We start from the raw sequence: 14,824 nt of genomic DNA, 5'->3' as shown, positions 1-14,824 counted from the left end.
TTTTTGGTGAGGCAATTGGGGTTAAGTGACTTGCCCAGGGTCACACAGTCAGTAAGTGCTAAGTGTCTGAGGCTGGATTTGAACTCAGGTCCTCCTGACTCCAGGGCCGGTGCTCTATCCACTGCGCCACCTAGCTGCCCCTGTTACACTTTCTTTAACCTAGTTTTTCCATCCATTGATTCTTGCTGTTTTAGGAGGAAATACTGCTCACGATATTCTACTATCCTTCTCTCTGAGATCTTATGGGCAAGTTTATATTTTAAAGCAATGTTAAACTTGGTAGCCAACTCTCTCCACTTGTCAGGAAAGTCAAATACTGGCTGACCAAAACTTTTTACTCTTTTGGACTCATGTTTACACCATTTAAACTTCTATATAAAGTCCCTATAATTGGTGTTGATGTCCTTTCTTCTAGCTATTTCCCATTTTGTGTGTGTGTGTATCTTCTTTAAATAGATCAGAATGGAGCTGTTTTAAATGCACACCATCTCTTGGTCTCTTAATTCTTTCTTCTAGCCTTATGTTAATTTTGATCCAGCACGCTGTCCATGAAGCATTTTTCATCCCATATCCATAAATTTCTCCAGTGTGCATTTCAGGCCAAATTCTTTTGAGTGATCTGGAGTTTGATGCAGTTGGTGCAATGTCATCTGCAAACATCACCATCTATAGCAAATGGGTAGGACGTGCTCCATAATGTTGGCAAACCCTACTTTCTAGCAAGCTGATGTCTCCAGTTCCATGCTCTTTTACCTCCCCTAGTACAGATCTCAAGGGACCTTGTAGAGTTTCATCGTTTGATGCTTTGTTGGATGAGAGACATTCAGGTATTTGGTGCAAACCAAATATTATTTAACAATCAAGCAAAAGGCAGAGTGATCTTGTGTCCTCTACTCCTTTTCATCAAAGCTCTAGTCATTTGCAGAATTTTACCTGGAAGCCCTTCTGTTCCCTTCCCAGACCTTCATCAAGGATGCCACTGGTAGATAGATACACTTGGAGGAACAATATGGCAGAGATCAGGCATAAGTCAGAAAGCCTTTGGGCTGTCAGTCAGCAAAATCTTTATGCAACTCTTCCCACTTCTTTGCCATTTCTAGTCTCTCAATCAGCACGTTTGTAACTGTGACTGAGAAAGGTCAGGAGAATCTTTTAAACTCTTAACAGAAAACAGTGACTCCTTTATGCTGTTTTTCATTCTTTCTGTGGGATGACATAGAAGCTGTCCTCTATTTGGGGAGAAAAATCTAATCTTTTCTCTACAAAGCTGGCACTCTGACTTAACACGAACAATTTTGATTCAGAAAGGTCTCCCATATTAGTAACAAGCCATTTCCTGTCTGTTAAATGCAATCGATTTATTGTGGCTTTATCTACCACTGACCATATCTTGTGTCATTTCTTTCTCAATGTGTTGAAGACGTATAGCAAGCATGAGACTTCTGTGTAGTCTCAAACTCTTCCGTCTCTCATCTCTTAATTCTGACCTTTATTATGATTTCAAAATGTTCTCCTCATTTTTAAAGATCATTGTCCCTTCCCAACAACTCCCCTCTCCCTGCATGCCAAACAGAATCCTCCCTTGTAACAACTAAGTCCAGCCAAGCAAAACAAATCATCAGGATGGCCATGTCTGAAAGCAGATACCTCCTCACACTGCCATAGTCACTTCTTAGCCAAGACAGAATAATGCTCAGCATCAGCAGTTTTCTTGAGTTTCACTTGGTCACTGACTGCACTAGTCAGAATGTGAAGTCTTTCAACCTCCGTTTTCATTAGCGTAGTCCCTGAATAAACTGTTCTCTTTGTTTAACCCAACATCAATTCATGCAAGCCATCTCCAGTGTTTTTTGAATTCTTCACAGTTATCATTTCTGATAGGGTAACCATATGCTCTTCCATTTACATGCCACCATTTGATCCCCTATTCTACCATGAAAGGGTACTTGATGCCCTTCCAGGTTTTTGCCATTAAAGAAAATGATGGTATAAATATTTTTATGTGGGACTAAATCCTATATTCCCATTTAATTTTTGCTATCTTCACCTGTTCTCGCCTTTGTATTGGAGTCAGACTGCATCAAAGTATATGTTAATTTAATTTAGAGGGTCTTTTTTTTTTAAGGCAACTGGGGTTAAGTGACTTGCCCAGGGTCACACAGCTAGTAAGTGTTAAGTGTCTGAGGCCGGATTTGAACTCAGGAACTCCTGAATCCAGGGCCGGTGCTTTATCCACTGCACCACCTAGCTGCCCCTGTTAATTCTCTTTTCATCATTTTTTTCCATCACTCTCAGTTCTTTTCCCAATTTTTCCTCTAACACTTTGATTTGATATTTTTTTAACTCTTCCAGGAATTCTTGCTAGGGTAGTATCCGATCTACATTTTTGCTTGTAGCTGTTTTCCATGGCATTGTCTTCTGAGTTTGTCTGGATCTTCTTTGTCACAATGGCAACTTTTTATGGTCAGGTTCTTTTGTTATTGTGAGTTCTTTTTTCCAGCCTATTTCTTGAATTGAAGCTCTTTTTTGGATTTGGCCTGTGCTGAGAAAAGGGGGATGAGGAGCACGGTGCACAGTCCCAAGCTTCAGGCTTTTTCAAGCTGCTGTTTTCACACCTGGTTCTTGGGAGTGGGGTGTCTGTACATTTTTGGTGTTTTCAAGGTGATATGATCGGGGAAGAAGTATGATCATCACTGTCCTGGTCTGCATTCTGGTCCTTACCTAGGTAGTGCCCCTGCTCCCTTGAAGTCTTTTTTTTGTTTGTTTGGTTTTTTTTTTTACATATGAGGTATTTTATTTTTTCCGTTACATGTAAAGATAGTTCTCAACCTTTGTTTATACAAGCTTTACAATTTCAGATTTTTCTCCCTCCCTTCCCTCCCTCCCCCTTCCCCTAGACAGCAGGTAATCTGATATAGGTTATATCTATATATCTATAAATCCCTTGAAGTCTTGAGTACTAGTGCTCCTCCCTACTGTGGAACTGGATATGAGCAATGGGGTTGCTGCACAGCACCTGGTCCTGTACCCAGTGCTTGCATGAGGATGCAGGGGCGTCCCTGGTAATCTCTTTCAGACCAGTTGTCGGATCCCCTTTCAGTCTCTGGGCTGTGAGCTTCCAAAGCTGCTGTCATCATAGCCACCGCCAAGGTCCACCACTTGTATTGCTGCTGTATGTGCTCCAGGCCAGCCCCCCACCCATGTCCCAGACCTCTCCTTCCAACCTTCTAAATTGTTCTGGGCTGGAAAAATGTCTCGCCCCGACTTCTGCTGGGTATGCTGCTCCAGAATCCTATTTGAGGCATTATTTTAAATTGTCTGGAAGGGAATGTTGGGAGGGTTCAGCTACAATGCTGCCTCTGCTCCACCATCTTGGTGCTGCTGACCTCCAAGCCACGGTTCTCTTTTGGCAAACAACAACTATGAGGGCTGTGCTATGAGATGAATGAGGAAAGGGCCCATGAAATGTTGCTTGTTGCTTATGGATGCACAACAAAGCCATCTCTACCAAGTCCTTTATTTGTCCACTTCTTCCCTACCACCTTGTTCCAGTTTAAGTATAAAGGGGCCTGTGTGGGCCAAGAGAGACTTTGTATTTTTCTGTTTCATGGGTGATGGCCACAGCCAAACTGTCATCAAATGAGCAGCCTTCCAAGGAAGGACAAGCTTTTCCATAGGCTACTTCCTGGCAAGCAGACAACCTTGCGAGGATCATACACAAAGGGAAAAGTTGGGGAACTAACATAGTTATCAGAAAATCCACTGCATAGGGGTCTTTTCTCTGAAATTTTGTGGAATGGCATTCTCTCATTTTTAATATGGGTTTATGATGAAGGGGTGAGAAAATGGAAAGTAGGCCACACAACACGTACCTGCCCTTTCTTGTTCACACCAATAATCCCAGAGGTAGGTTCATGAGGAGCCGTGACAAAGACTGTGTCAGCACTGATGCGGTTCATATATATGCATACTCCAGATTCTAAGTCATACATGTGAATATAACCATGCTTTGTAATCAAGTAAATAACACCGTGCTTGACTCCAATCTGTAAGAAAAGGGGAAAAATGTGTGTCCCTTGAGATTGAGATTATGCCAAGAGCAGCTTCCCACTGAATACAATTAATCAATTCATCTCTGATGGGAGGCTGCCTCACTGTCCCTGAAGCACTCTCTCTCTCTACTCCTTAAAATAAGAGGTGATGCTAGGTGGGGGCGGTCAAGAGTATACGTCTAAGAACAACCCAGGAATCACAAGCTGCCACAGAGGAAGCAGCAGAACAGGGCACAGGGCAGACGGCTCAGGCAGGGAGCTACTAGTTCACACTTAGTGAAGATCTAGCCTCTTGTGAGTGAAGTTCATAACAGCAGCTGGCATTTCGAGAGTACCTCCTATGTGCCGGGCACTGTGCAAAACACTTTTCGATGATTATCTTGTTTGTTCCTCACAACAAGGTAAGTGCCATCATTATCTTCCTTTTACAGATGAGGAAACAGGCAAACAAGTTAAGTGACTTGTCCGGGGTCACATACCTAGTATATATTTCTGAGGCCAGATCTGAACTCAGGTCTTCTTGACTCCAGGCCCAGCACTGTATCCACTGCATACACCATTGAAACACCCCAAAGTAGAGGGGATCAGCGGGAGAAGAAATGTTAACTACCCATCTTCCTTTGCTGTCACATCAGATGGAACTAATGTCTCACCTCTGCCTAGGAACTACCACTAAAGGGTTATACAGAAGGGCTACGTCTGAATTTCTACAAGGTCAGATTTGGGAGCTCATAAACCATGATTTCTGTCTCAGAGAGAACACTGGAGACAGCAGAATTTGAATCTCGGCCCCAACAATTTTTGAGACCTGTGACCCTGGAGCACCTGCCCTGACCACTGAGCCTCGGCTCCCTCATATGTAAAATGAGCGCGACACTCAACGCCCGTTCTCCACTGGGCTGTTGGGAAAGCACTTTGCCAACAGGAAGCAACGGCACATCTCTAAGTTACTGTGGATTACAATGATCATATAGGTCTGCAACGATGGACGGGCATTTTCTGAGAGACATAAAATTTCAAGACTTCAACAGTTCTACAAAAACAGAACGTGAAAGTCATCCGAAAGCATTAGCTCATAACAAAAAAAACACTATTAAATTATCCAAAAAGAGGAAAAAAACACAACAGCGGAGACAATGATGTGTTTGAGGTCTCTACCACTGCAGCGGCCACCTCTGTTTGACTCCGGGTGGTCCATGGTGGTGAGAAAAGACCAGCAGAGTAACAGTCCCCATGGCTCTGTAGCTTTCCTTCTAAGAAGCCAATCAGGCCCATTAGTAAGGAACAGATTCAGTATTACCCCCACCCCCACCCCTAACACACACACACACACACACACACATATACACACACACACACACTTCTCTCTCTCTCTCTCTCTCTCTCTCTCTCACAACCTTTTTTTCAACTAGTTCACAGGATCACAAGCTCCACCATCCATGAGATCCAGAAGGTGAGGAAGCCGGCCTGGGACAGAGAAGTGATTCCCCCCCAAGGCTATACTAGTGGGAGTAGGGGGTCTGAACCCAGGTCCTCAGCCTCCATACCCAGGGCCTTCTCTGCCAGATCACTGGCAGGGAGTAAAAGAAAACGAAACCATCTCACCTGCATAGCCACAGGGAAATCTGTTTGTGCCTCTGGAGGAAAGAACACGTCAACTGCTTTCTTCACAAAGGGCTGGTTCCCTGCTGCAGGCTGACCCACTTCAATTATGTGCAGCTGGGGGAAGAGACGTCGGGTTATGGTGCACTGAGGCAGGCTGGCCGGGAAAGTCCATGGGCTCAGCAAGGCCAGTGGCAGCCTCCAGGAAACCGACTTACCATCAAGCTGACAAGGCTAGACTAGACTAGATGACCCGCCCCCCCCCCCCCGCCCCCGCACACACACACAAAGACAAAGACACACACACACACACACACACACACGAGCAAAGGAGAGAGGAGCACAGAATAGGAAGCATGAGAGCCAGGAGCAGGGTCCAAATAGGTGAGGCTAAAAGAGGCAGCGGTTACTGCATGGTTCCAGGAATGAGCAGGGGGAGTAAGACAGAAGGCACAGGGCAGTTCAGGTAACAGATGCTAAGGAGGGAGCAAGGGGCTGGGGCATGGAGACAAGATGCACAGGTGGGAAGGGGAAGTGAAGCCCACAAAGGACAGCAGGGGTAGGCAACCCAGCAAGTCTAATGTCACAGGAGGTAAAGGGGGAGGCAGAAAGCCCAGCTCCCACCCATGTCTTTGGAAGTTTCAGAAGCCAGGGATTCACTCAGCAGGCATTTATAATCTCGAAGAGCACACAACAGTGTGCTATGGGATTGGGTGAACAGCATTTGGAGTTTGGACAGTTTAGGGCTCGATCGAGGGCTTGTGCAACAGGCTGGTCAATCCACGAGAGGATGGAAGGGTGCCCACGGGCTTATCCCTGGAAGCAGCGTGTGGCTCCTCTCAGCTCTGCTGCGGCACAGTGCAAGGCGGGGCGGGGGCATGAGAAGGTAAAAAGTGTCAGGCTGTCTGAAATGGTTTACCTTGCCACCCGTAGGGCTCCGCACAGCAAAACAGAATAGAGTGGAGGCTTTCGTGTTCCCTTCTATCCTGAACTCGGCGAAAGCTGCAGCATGGCCTTCTATTGGCTGTGACACCTTCCTGTCCACTGAGTAAAGCTGCATTGCTCCAACCACACGATTTTGCTAAAAGATTGTGTGGAATGTGAAAAGCGTATTATTAACTTCCACACGGCATGAAAGCAGAGAGCCTGAAGAGAACCACAAGATGTTATTATTCCATCTTTAAAAAGAAAATGGGCATTTTTAAATGGGAGAGTCAATCTTTTAAAAAAATGTTGACTTTTTACATCACCTTCATTTCTGAATATAATCCTTCCCTGGGCCCAACTAGCCACCCCTTTTAACAGAAAGAGTTCAGCAAAACCAATGAATTTGCTCTCAATAGAATCCGAGAGCTGTGCAACAAAACGGGATTGTTTAAAAGGCAGCGTGCAAGTGTGATGTCGGCTCAGAGGGAGGTCTCTGGCGGTGCCCCTGGCGATGTTCCCCAGGGCCTTTTGACATGGATTGAGCCACCACCCACTGGAGTATAGATGGCATGCTCAGCGATCCTGCAGATTATATAAAGTACAAGGAATAGCTATTGTGCTGGAGAACACCCACAATACCAAAGGATGGACAAGTTGTGAAGACTGAAGTCATTCTAAAATGAGACTGAATGGAGAACAACACGGATGAAAATGCACATAAAATAAAGTGGGGGGGGGGGCTTGGGCAGTTAGTGAGCCTAGACTGCTCCGTGCCCCAGGCTATGCTCAGCTCAGCAGGGGAAAGTGAGTGTATCCAGTTCCGGGGCCATATTGAACAAGGACCGCGACAAATTCCAGAGTGGCCAAAGATGGGCAACCAAAGTGGTGATGAGAATGGAGACAGAGATCTGAGGACCAAAAGAAAGAAGCAAGGCTGTTTAGCCTGGAGAAATGCCCTGGTGGGGCTGGCTCTAAGGAGAAGCACGTTTCTCTTTCTGTCTGGTCTAACTTGGCCACGCTGTCATTCCTGCTGGGTTCTCTGAGACTAAGCGGAACAAAGCTAGTCCTTCCTCCATGATGGCCATCGAAGCCGGGGAGAGCCCCTCCCTGTGGCCTTCAAGGAAGGCTTGAGGATTCTGGTCAAGGGGATTCTGTGAAACATGTTCTAGCAGAAGCCACCATTTGAGAAGCAACAGAGCACGGCATTCAAAGACGTGGCCGGGTCCCCTCACTCCCTGAGCCTTCCCTCCGGCGATGACCTCATCTGTGCTGTGCGGCCTGGTTGTGCACAGCTGGGTTTGCTTCTGTGCCTCCCATTAAGACTGTGGGCACCTTGAGCAGGGACAGACGCCATTCTCTGAATCCTCAGTGCTCAGCACAGTGCCTGGCACACAGTAGGCACTTAATAAGTGAGAGCCTGCTGGCTGACTAGGCACTCTCTGTCATGAACATGACAAGGTTTGATTCAGACAGCTTCAAGCTTCCCCCAGCACTCAATGTCACCTCCCCAAGACAAATGCTGTGAAATGACAGGAGGAGAGCTGAACTGCTAACCCCGTCGCCAGGCACGGCTGCAGGCTGCCAGCCCCTGCCTTCTGTTTTATGTGGGTGGCTGCACCGAGACCGGAGACAGTAAAGCCACTTTCCCATCGTCCCACAACTACTGCAGGAGGGAGGGAGGCCGGAGCCTGAGGCTGCTGGGACGGCCTCCAACTCCACTTCATTCCCTTTGGGGAACAAGGTTGACTGCACAAGTCTTAAGTGTTAACCCAAAGCTGTATCTGCAAAGATCAGCCAGTGTGAGGGACTCAGCCTGAACCAGGAACCCTCCCAGCAGCAGCCTCCTGGCACACACCCGCACTGGGGGAGTCCCAGCCAGCCTTTGCTCACCTGGGCCGAGATGCCGAGCAGCAGCAGCCACTTCTGCCGGTCGTCTGTCCTGTAGGTGATGATCTGACAACCAGCCAGACTCGCGTGTCGGTCAAACATTTTCAGGGGCTGCGAGTCACCCTCCATGCTCCAGTGGTAGACAGCTGTGTCAGTCACCAAGGCAACCGTGTTGACTGAGATCCACTTCCAGAAAGTCACCTCCTCTGCCATTGTGTGGGCTTTCATTTTACTCTTCATCTCGATGTTGAAGATCTGAAGGGTCTTTCCCGCTAGGAGGAGGGTTGGAAAGAGGGAGAGAGGGGAGAAGTGGGGGGGAAAGAACAGGGAGGAGGAAAGGGAGGAAGGGGAAGGGGGACAGACAGAGAAAGGGAGGGGGGAAGGAGAGAAAGATTACCAACCTGAAACAGGCACGTTTTTACACTTCTCATGTCTAGCTACAGCCACTCAATTAACCACTTCTCTTTGTTTTGAAAAACAGTTTAAATGATGGTCTTCCAAAGGTGAAAGGGTCACAATGATCCGTTATTGTCTAACTATTTATAATTTTTTTTGGTTTTTAGGGGTTTTTTTGCAGGGCAATGAGGGTTAGGTGACTTGCCCAGGGTCACACAGCTAGTGTCATGTGTCTGAGGTCAGATTTGAACTCAGGTCCTCTTGAATCCAGAGCCGGTTCTCTATCCACTGCACCACCTAGCTGCCCCTATTGTCCAACTATTAAGGATGGCAAAGGATACTAGTAAAATCAACTTGGTTGAAACGTCCCAGTCTTAGATTCGTTTTCTAAAAGACTTTTCTGGATATGAAAAAGGGCAGAAATGGGTGGGTCTCCCTAGCCTTCTCACTGGCTGTCTCCAATGGCCAGCATCCTCTCCCTCCTCACCTCTCCCTCCTGACTTCCTTCATGTCCTACCTCAAACCCCACCTTCTGCCAGAAGCCTTTCCCCATCCCCCACCTGCATGCTGTCTCCCTCCTGAGACCGAGGGTGAGGGCCATCTTCACCTTTCTTTTGATCTGCCGCATTCAGCACAGTGCCTGGCACACACTTGACTTTTGGGTTTACAAAGCCCTAACACGTTAAGACTAGAAATGTTCCAAACTATTATTACAGGGAAAGGTTCTATCAATTTAAATAGAGACAAGTTTTCTGAAGTCACTTCTATGTGATAAAACTGTATTAACTGGACTTCATTTTAAGGCAGAAGGTTATTTTTATAGTTAGTGCTTCTGATAGGAAGAAATAATGAGCCAAGATAAATTTAAAAGCCATTCACATTTTTTTTTTTGCCATTCACATTTTTGTTCTGGTTGAAGGGACTCCAGCCAATCACTAACCTGTTCCCAAATCGACATTCTGCATATTTTATTCATTTCAGGCATCTTTTAACACCAAATGTTGCTTCCTTCCCTCACCTCATCCCACCTTGAACCTAGAAGCACTGAGGGAGGGCACCCGGGCCAGCCATCTCTTCATTTCCCACCCAGCTGCATCCTTTGGACTTTGCCACCCTGCCCCCAAGCTGGGCACCTTCTCCTTCACCCCCACCCACAGCATCCCAAGCTTCCTTTTGTGTCATTGTCCCTGACCGCAAACCCCTAGAGGACAGGGACTGTCTTGCTTTTTCATAATTGTATCCTTGGTGCTTAGCACATAGTAGGCCCTTCGTGTTTACTGATTGGCTGGTGATCACCTGGGAGCAAGATACTAAATGCTTCCCTATATGAGATACCCAATGAGGTAGCTCAGCAGGAAAATGGGCTCAAATAGTTTTATCATTACAAAATGGTGTCAAGAATGTCCTTGGTTCAGAATCACTGAATATGTTGGATAGCTGTCCATCTTCAAAATTAAACTAACCAAAACCAACTATCAGATATAAAATATTACCTGTGTGTGTGTGTGTGTGTGTGTGTGTGTGTGTGTGTGTGTGTGTGTGTGTGTGTAGCAATGAGGGCTAAGTGACTTTCCCAGGGTCACACAGCTAGTGTCAAGTGTTTGAGGCCAGATCTGAACTCAGGTTCTCCTGAATCCAGGGCTGGTACTTTATCCACTGCACCACCCAGCTGCCCCTCCTCATTTTTTAATAAAAACAACTATCCCCCTGTTTTATTAAAGCAGTTTTAACTGAAGCCTATTGACCTAAGCTTGTGAGGTTCCTCCCATTCTATTAACATCATGGGTTATTCAGTTCGAAGTGATTTGTGCCCAGCTAACAAGGATCAAGTATTGGCCCTGAGCAATCTTCTGAGGGGATGAGAGAGCCCAGAGGAGATAGAGCAGAAAAAAGGGTGGAGGAGAAAATATGAAATTTAAAGTTTTACACAAACAAATGCAATGAAGAAAAAAAAAATCTGTGCAGCAGCTTTCTCTGCTAGTGGTTTCATTCCCAAGCTATATAAGGAACTCGCTTGATCACATTTGTAATAAGAGCCATTCTCCAATGTCCAAGGATACAAAAAGGCAGCTCTCAAGGGAAGGAATCCAAGTTAAAAATGCTCCAAACCCTAAGGAGAAAATGCAAATTAAAGCAGCTGCGAGGGTCCACCTCATACCCATGAGACTGGCAAAGTTGGCCAAGTGAGAGAGGAAAATACTGCCTGCTGGTTGGGGTTATGGCAAAAGAGGCGTGCGGCTACACTGTTGGTGAAGCTGTGAACTGGCACAGACATCCTGGCAATCAACGTGGAACTGTAACCAAAAAGTGACTGGATGGTTGAATACCCTTTGACCCAGCAATATTTTTTTTAATTAATAAAGTATTTTATTTTTTTCCGTTACATGTAAAGATAGTTCTCAACCTTTGTTTATACAAACTTTACAATTTCAGATTTTTCTCCCTCCCCCCTCCCCTAGACAGCAGGTAATCTGATATAGGTTTTATGTATATATATATATATATATATATATATATATATATATATATATATATATATATATATATATATATATATATATACATATACACATACATACATATATATATACACACATACATACATACATACATATATATATATATACATACACACACACATAATAACATTAATCCTATTTCTGCTTTAGTCATGTTATAAGAGAAAAAAATCAGAGCAATGATAGAAAACCTCAAAATAGAAAAAAACCAACAGCACCAAAACAAAAGAAATAGTATGGTTCATTCAGCATCTATACTCCACAGTTCTTTTTTTTTTTTCCCCTTGGATTTGGAGATCCTCTTCTATCATGGGTTCCCTGGAACTCTTCTGTACCATTGCATTGGTGAGAAGAATATAGTCCATCACAGTAGGTCAACACTCAATGTTGATGATACTGTGTACACTGTTCTTCTGGTTCTGCTCATCTCACTCATCATCAGCTCATGTAAGACCCTCCAGGTTTCTCTGAACTCCTCCTGCTCATTGTTTCTTACAGCACAATAGTATTCCATTGTATTCACATACCACAACTTGTCCAGCCATTCCCCAATGGATGGGCACCCCCTCAACTTCCAATTCCTTGCCACCATGTAAAGAGCAGCTATAAATATTTTTGTACATGTGGGTCCCTTTCCCCCTTCCATGATCTCTTTGGGAAAAAGACCCAAAAGTGGTATGACCCAGCAATATTATTAGGCTTAAACCCCAGGGAGATCAAATAAGACAGGGACCTATAAACACAAAAATATTTATAGCAGCACTTTTTGTGGGGGCAAAGTACTGGAAATTAAGGGAGTGTCCATCAATTGGAAAATGGCTGAACAAATGATGGTGTATGAGCATAATACAATACTACTGTGCTCTAAGAAACAAAGAGGGGGATGGTTTTCAGAGAAACCTAGAAGACCCGTAGGGTGTGTCAAGATAATGGAATGTGGTAGATAAAGGGATTTAGCAGATACTCAAAGGCCCACCTGGAGCTTAATCTAAACTGACTGAATTAAGTGAGAGTGACTGATTGCTGACTAGCCTTAAGAAGGTAGTTGTAACGATTGGAATAATGCCACCTGCTGGATACTTACTGTAGAAGAGTTCTGCCCATGAAGGGAAGGTCTTTGAGGGCAAGACCAGGAGTCAGGAAGTGACGCGGGCTAGTGGGAGGAGGAAGGAAGAGACTGGCGCTCAGTCTCGCGCTCTTTCCTTTGGACTCTGGTGGAGAGCGGAGCTAGAAATGTGCTCTCCCTTTAATAGATAGGAATCTAGGCCTTTTTCTCTCTCTTTACCAAATTCTTATTCTCCTTAATAAATGCTTAAAAGTCTAACTCTTGCTAAAGCTTATAATTTATTGGCGACCACTCATTAGATATTTTAGACAGACTAGCTAGAATTTTAGCCCTTAACAGATGGCTGACCATGAAGAGGAAAGCTAAACCTCAGTCTTCTGATCTTCTGGTTGGGTAAGGCATTTTCTCTACCCTCTCCCTTTAACTGCCAAGTACTGGTGCACTGGCTGTGATTTTCCCTTTAAATTTTTTCAAATGGACCTTTTAAACTCCCTAATTACCCTATTTTTGATTTTAGTCTGTTTAACCAGACAAATGGGAGGTAAGACCATGTTAATGCTTTGTTTTTGTGGATTTTCTATTTTTCTTTTTATTTTTGTTAAAAGAGCCAGCAACTTACTCACACAAGGAAATATCTCTCCCTCTCCCAACCATGCTTTTTCAGAGAAACCTGAAGAGATTCCCGCAGCTTTTCCCAGTTCTAACACTAATTGCTGCTCTAATTTTGCATGCCTGGAGGCAATGACCCACCCTCTAGAAGCTTTTAATCCCCTAGCACCTGGAGGCAAAGTGGGGGAAGAGGAATCCAGGCCTGAGTTCAAAATCAAGTCTCATTCAAATTGCACTGGTCCCTCCCCTCCTCTCCAGACCCCACCCTCTACTCCTCCTATGGCCAAGCCCATAGCTTCCCCTGCCTGGGAAGTCCAGAGATCTGATGCGCATGCTCAACTTTCTGTACCTGCATTTGCAGCTTCAGGCTCAGCCCTTCCCCGGCCTGGCTGTGCTTTTGAGACAACCTTAGAAAACTCTTTAAATTCCAGATATGCTCGTTTTGTTCATAATTTTGCTAACCTGCTTTTGTCTTTAATTAGTAATCTTATAAAGCATTTGTATGGTGAAAAGACTGACAGACAATATAGAGGGGTTAAAGAAGAAAAACTTAAGCTGAATAAGAATGACAATCATCACCATAGTTCAAGACTCTGCTTCTTTTGCCATGGAAGGGTACATATTTTACAGAAATGTAGAAGTAAGCAGCAAGGTATTGATATGAGTATTGGGGATTTTAGATATCGGAATCAAAAGTGTTCTGAATTCACTCAGAGTAATAATGTCAGTTCAGAGGTTACATAGGATTTCTATGCTATTATATATACATTTTGAAATTAATGGTATGGGTTTATTTTCATAGAGATTTTCATGCTTTTGAGATTGTGTTTTATATTTAGTTTTTAAAACAAGGAGAATATTTGTAAAAGCTTTTTATAGTCATGTGATCAAGTTTACTCTTATTAATATTAAGTTCACATTCATTTAGACTTCCTTAGTTTGAATTTCATTGTCTTTTATTGTTCCATGTGTATTTTCTTCTATTCATTTGTCTATCTAATTTTGAAACATTGCAAGATGGTTTTGATTTTATTATACAATGTTAATTCTAGGAGTATTGTGCTCCCATATTCTGAGTTGTTTGTTTTTGTTATTTTTTCTCAACTGATTATTTGATCAAACTCTTTAAAGCATTTCCCTGGCAAATTGGTTGCCATGGCAAGTGTAAATTGATTCTAGAAGTATTATTTTTGATAAGCATATTCCCCCCCCCCAAAAAAAAAGAGGGGAACATTTGTAAAAGTTTTCTATTTTCAAAAAAAAAAAAAAGTTCTTTGAGATTCTGTTGTGCTTTAACTTGTATTTAAGTATGTTCTGATTTTTCACAAAAGTAATTGTATACTAAGTAAAAAAAAGGGTATTATTTGAAATTGTTGCATAATTATATATTATATTTTGAGTCAAGATGTATTCACATTTTTTGCAATCATTTTTTATCCTCAATTTTAAATCCATATGAGACTTGGATTATGGGAACTTATCATTTAAGACATTAATTGCCTTTATTCTGAGTTATCAGATGCCAGTTGGCCAAGATGCCATCCAATCACAAGAGGAATACATGCAAGAGCAGACACTGAACTGTCACATGAGGGGAGACATGCATGAAGTCAAGGTATGGCCGAGGGAACGGCTTTTGACAAATGTTGAGGTTGGATTCTCTTGGTTTAATATTTTATTTTATTTTTCCCCACAATATTGTACAGATGGCTGGAAGTATTCATCCCACCCATCTCACTTCTACACCTGGCTTCTATGCTCCCTCC

The 14,824-nt window shown here is 43.9% G+C and overlaps 1 protein-coding gene across 4 annotated transcripts in view; it reads right to left on the bottom strand.

Annotated features, from left to right (window-relative positions):
- CLTCL1 (clathrin heavy chain like 1) overlaps window positions 1-14,824 on the bottom strand; it is an 81,674-nt gene that overhangs the window by 49,761 nt on the left and 17,089 nt on the right. For all 4 annotated transcript variants that reach the window (XM_044003687.1, XM_044003670.1, XM_044003696.1 and 1 more), the window contains exons 3-6: window positions 8,472-8,740; window positions 6,574-6,735; window positions 5,658-5,771; window positions 3,873-4,046 (exon numbers count right to left, since the gene is read on the bottom strand). In XM_044003687.1, the coding sequence (XP_043859622.1) occupies window positions 3,873-4,046; window positions 5,658-5,771; window positions 6,574-6,735; window positions 8,472-8,740 (719 nt within the window). The remainder of the gene's footprint in view (window positions 1-3,872; window positions 4,047-5,657; window positions 5,772-6,573; window positions 6,736-8,471; window positions 8,741-14,824) is intronic.

Source organism: Dromiciops gliroides, chromosome 1 (assembly GCF_019393635.1).
Source record: "Dromiciops gliroides isolate mDroGli1 chromosome 1, mDroGli1.pri, whole genome shotgun sequence".
NCBI lineage: Eukaryota > Metazoa > Chordata > Mammalia > Microbiotheria > Microbiotheriidae > Dromiciops > Dromiciops gliroides.
The sequence above is the reverse complement of the archived record's forward strand: the minus strand, read 5'-3'. Positions and strand labels throughout refer to the sequence as shown.